Here is a 4,133-nt window from a genome sequence, read left to right on the forward strand (position 1 = left end):
GTGTCTATGTATGAGTATGTATATATATGTGTGTGTACATGTGTGTGTGTCTATGTATGAGTATGTATATATGTGTGTGTGTATATATGTGTGTGTATATGTGTGCATGTCTGTGTATGTCTGTGTGTGTGTACATGTGTGTGTGTGTGTCTATGTATGAGTATGTATATATGTGTGCGTGTCTATGTATGAGTATGTATATATGTGTATGTGTGCATGTCTGTGTATGTCTGTGTGTGTGTACATGTGTGTGTGTCTATGTATGAGTATGTATATGTGTGTGTGTATGTGTGCATGTCTGTATGTATGTGTGTGTGTACATGTGTGTGTGTCTATGTATGAGTATGTATATATGTGTGTGTGTGTGTCTATGTATGAGTATGTATATATGTGTGTGTGTGTCTATGTATGAGTATGTATATATGTGTGTGTGTGTCTATGTATGAGTATGTGTGTATATATATATATATATATGTGTGTGTGTGTGTGTCTGTCTGTCTGTCTGTCTGTCTGTTTTGTTTTGTTTCTTGAGACAGTGTTTCTCTGTGTAGCTTTGACTGTCTAGGAATTCATGATGTAGGCCAGGCTGGCCTCAAACTAACAGAGATCCTCTTGCCCCTACTTCCTGAGTGCTGGGATTAAAGGCATGTGCCACCACCACCCAGGTTTTTAGATAATATTTGCAATTAAATAGTCATATCACTTTACCATGTTCCTTTCTCCAGCTCCTCCCTCAAACCTTCCTATACCTCCCTCCATCTTAAATCCATAGCCTCTTATTCTTTGATTACTATTGCTACATACATCTATGTATATGCATGTATAAGTATATAAATACTATCTGGTTCTTCTCTTGTTTTGTGTATGTTGTTTCAAAGCTGGCCACTTTGTATCAAATAGCCAATAAGAATGCTCATCCCTGAGCAAAGCTAATTTCCCCCCTCTCAGCAGTCATTAGTTTCATAAAGTTCTTTATCTGGGGGTGGGACCCTGTGAAATCTTGTCCCTTCCATGTTGAAATCTTGTCCCTTCCATGTTATCGTGTCTATTGTCTATTGATTTGCCATTGTTCTGGTCTTGTTTATGCAGCCATTTCTAGGAGAGTCAGTTTCAATATCAGACTTCCCGGTATTCTGGCTTGTACAATTCTTTTGCTCCCTCTTTTGTGATGTTCCCTGAGCAGGGATGCAGGAGCTGTGAAGTAGATGTATCCACTGGGGCTGGGTTCTGCACAGTCTGTTGTTTTCTGCTTTGTGTTGAGTTGTGATTTTCTGTGATGGTCTCCATTTGTTGCCAAAAGAAGCTTTTTAAATGAGGAAGGTAGCTACACTTATCTGTAGGATTAAGGATAAGATTTAGAGTGGACAGGACTTATGTGGCAACCAAAGTGGGGGAAGTAGATTGGTTTTCTTTTTTTCAAACTTTTAACTTGTGAGCCTCTATGTGGATGCTGGGAATTGAATCCACATCCACTAGAAGAGCAGCCAGTGTTCTTAACTGAGGGGCCATCTCTCTTCCCCCAGTAGTCTTTCTAAGATCTATGACCTCACTAGCTCCAGGAAGTTGGCTAGCTTTCTAAGCATGACTTCCCTCTCGTTTAGTGGGCCATGAGCCCAATTAGACATCTGTTGGTTCCCACCAATCTGTAAGTGCCACTCATAACACTTTTTAAACTGAATATTTTGGCATTCTGCTATATTTAAACATTGTTTTGGTATGGAGTAAGCAACAGCCCACGTATTCACTTCATCTTATTGAGTGATATAGAAACAAAATGCTATTGTAATCTCCAGACACTGATAATTTATTCAAGAATTGGGCTGTGCTCAGTATTTTTGAACTAACCAGTTTATTCTTTTCAGAGAGACAAGAAGAGAAACTGAAAAACAACAATAGAGACCTGTCAATGGTAAGAGTCCAGAGTATAACTGATGGGTTGATGGTAAACCACAAACTATTTTTTTTCTTTACCCAAAGTTCTATTTGCATCAAATATATTACATTTAAGTTCTTAAAATTTATCACCTATCAGGGCTATAAATAATAGTCATAGGTATTATTGGACTAAATAGAATCAAATATGCTGCCACATTTAAATTTCATTTTAAAGCCGGCATGGTGGTGTATGCCTTTAATCCCAGCGCTCGGAAGCAGAAGCAAGTGGAATCTCTGGAGTTCCTGGTCAGCCAGGGCTACCCAGAAAGATCTTGTCTCAAGAAAACCAACAGACAACCCTCCCCCCCAAAAAAACCCTTTATTTTAATACTTTGTTTATAAAGGCTGCTTTGCTGGTTATAATTTGCCTTCTTCAGAAATGCCTTGCATTTTCTTCCTTGATAATATATTCAAGTTTTTATGTGCAGTAAGGAGCATAAACATTATTAGAGATAAAATACCAATGGAAAAAACACATCCCAGAATAACATTTACAGTTGTTTCCATCACTTACAATACAGTAGCTACAATGATATTCCATGTCTTGCTTAAGCTTTTTTTTTTTTTTTTTTTTTAAGATTTCTTTATTATTATATCTAAGTACACTGTAGCTGTCTTCAGACACCCAGAAGAGGGCATCAGATCTCATTACGGATGGTTGTGAGCCACCATGTGGTTGCTGGGATTTGAACTCAAGACCTTCAGAAGAGCAGTCAGTGCTCTTAACCACTGAGCCATCTCTCCAGCCCTTGCTTAAGCTTTTTAAGGTTTTCCTGGTTTTGTTTGTTTGGTTTGTTTTTGGTTTGAATCAGGGTTTCTTTGCTGAGCCTTGCTTGTCCTGGAACTTGATCTGTAGACCAGGATAGCCTTGAACTTATAGAGATCCTCCTGTCTCTGCCTCTGAGGTGGCTCTGCCTGAGTGCTGGGATTAAAGGCATGAGCCACCACTGCCTGGCAAGTTTTCTTTTTTTAAAAGTTATGTATTTGTTTTATGTAAGTGCACTGTCACTGTCTTCAGACACATCAGAAGAGGGCATCAGATTCCATTACAGTTGTTGTAAGCTACCATGTGGTTGCTGGGAATTGAACTCATGACCTTTGGAAGAGCAGTCAGTGCTCTTAACCATCTGAGCCATCTCTCCAGTCCCAAGTTTTCCTTATTTTTTAAAAAAACTATTATTATTTATTTTTATGTGTATAGATGTTTTGCCAGCATGTGTGTCTCCACATGCCTGGTGCCTGCAGAAGGCAGAAATGGATCCCTCAAGATTGGAGTTATAGATGATTGTCAGCTATTATTTGGGTGCTAAGAATTGATCCCAGGGCCGGCGGTGGTGGCGCATGCCTTTAATCCCAGCACTTGGGAGGCAGAGGCAGGTGGATTTCTGAGTTTGAGGCCAGCCTTGTCTACAGAGTGAGTTCCAGGACAGCCAGGGCTACACAGAGAAACCCTGTCTTGAAAAAACAAAACAAAAAAAAAAGAACCCAGGTCATCTAACAGGAGCAGCTAGTGCTCTTGACCACTGAGTCCCCTTAACTCCAGTCCCCTTTTTATTTTAAAACAAAACCAATTAGTTTTCCCTTGTGTTCATGTTGAATCTTGGTTTATGGCATTTGTGTAATTCCAGGATAGGGGTTAGCATATTGTCAATAGCTCTGTAGGCATCACATTCATGTAAGGAAAGTGGGCTCCCAGCTCATTTGCTCCTTCTTTGATGCAGGGCTACCTTTTCTATTTCTGTGTAGTTAGCATGGGGCATCTCAACTTTCCATGAGTTTCTTCACTTGCTGGGAGATCTTGGCTATGGTTCTTTATTTGCTAAAAATTCTTTTCCAGAATGACTCTAATTTACTGGTAATTTTTTTTTTCCCCTGAGACAGAGTCCTAGTATATACCCTGACTGCCCTGGAACTTGCTATGTGGACTAGGTTGCCTCAAACTCAGAACGATTCGCCTGCCTCTTCATCCTTAGTGCTGGGATTAAAGGCATGTAGTACCACATCCAGGGAGATATTTTTTTTTAAGATTTATTTTATGTATATGAGTACACTGTTGCTGTTATCAGACACACCAGAAGAGGGCATTGAATTGCATTACAGATGGTTGTGAGCCACCATGTGGTTGCTGGGAATTGAACTCAGGTCCTCTGGAAGAGCAGTCAGTGCTCTTAACCACTGAGCTATCTCTCCAGCCCCAG

The 4,133-nt window shown here is 39.9% G+C and overlaps 1 protein-coding gene across 1 annotated transcript in view; it reads left to right on the forward strand.

Moving 5' to 3' along the window:
• The window catches only part of Tmco1 (transmembrane and coiled-coil domains 1), a 24,367-nt gene that overhangs the window by 6,881 nt on the left and 13,353 nt on the right, over window positions 1-4,133 (forward strand). Inside the window, exon 3 of the mRNA XM_029538701.1 lies at window positions 1,794-1,909. Coding sequence (XP_029394561.1) covers window positions 1,794-1,909 — 116 coding nt within the window. The remainder of the gene's footprint in view (window positions 1-1,793; window positions 1,910-4,133) is intronic.

Source organism: Mus pahari, chromosome 5, assembly GCF_900095145.1.
Source record: "Mus pahari chromosome 5, PAHARI_EIJ_v1.1, whole genome shotgun sequence".
In the NCBI taxonomy this organism is placed as follows: domain Eukaryota; kingdom Metazoa; phylum Chordata; class Mammalia; order Rodentia; family Muridae; genus Mus; species Mus pahari.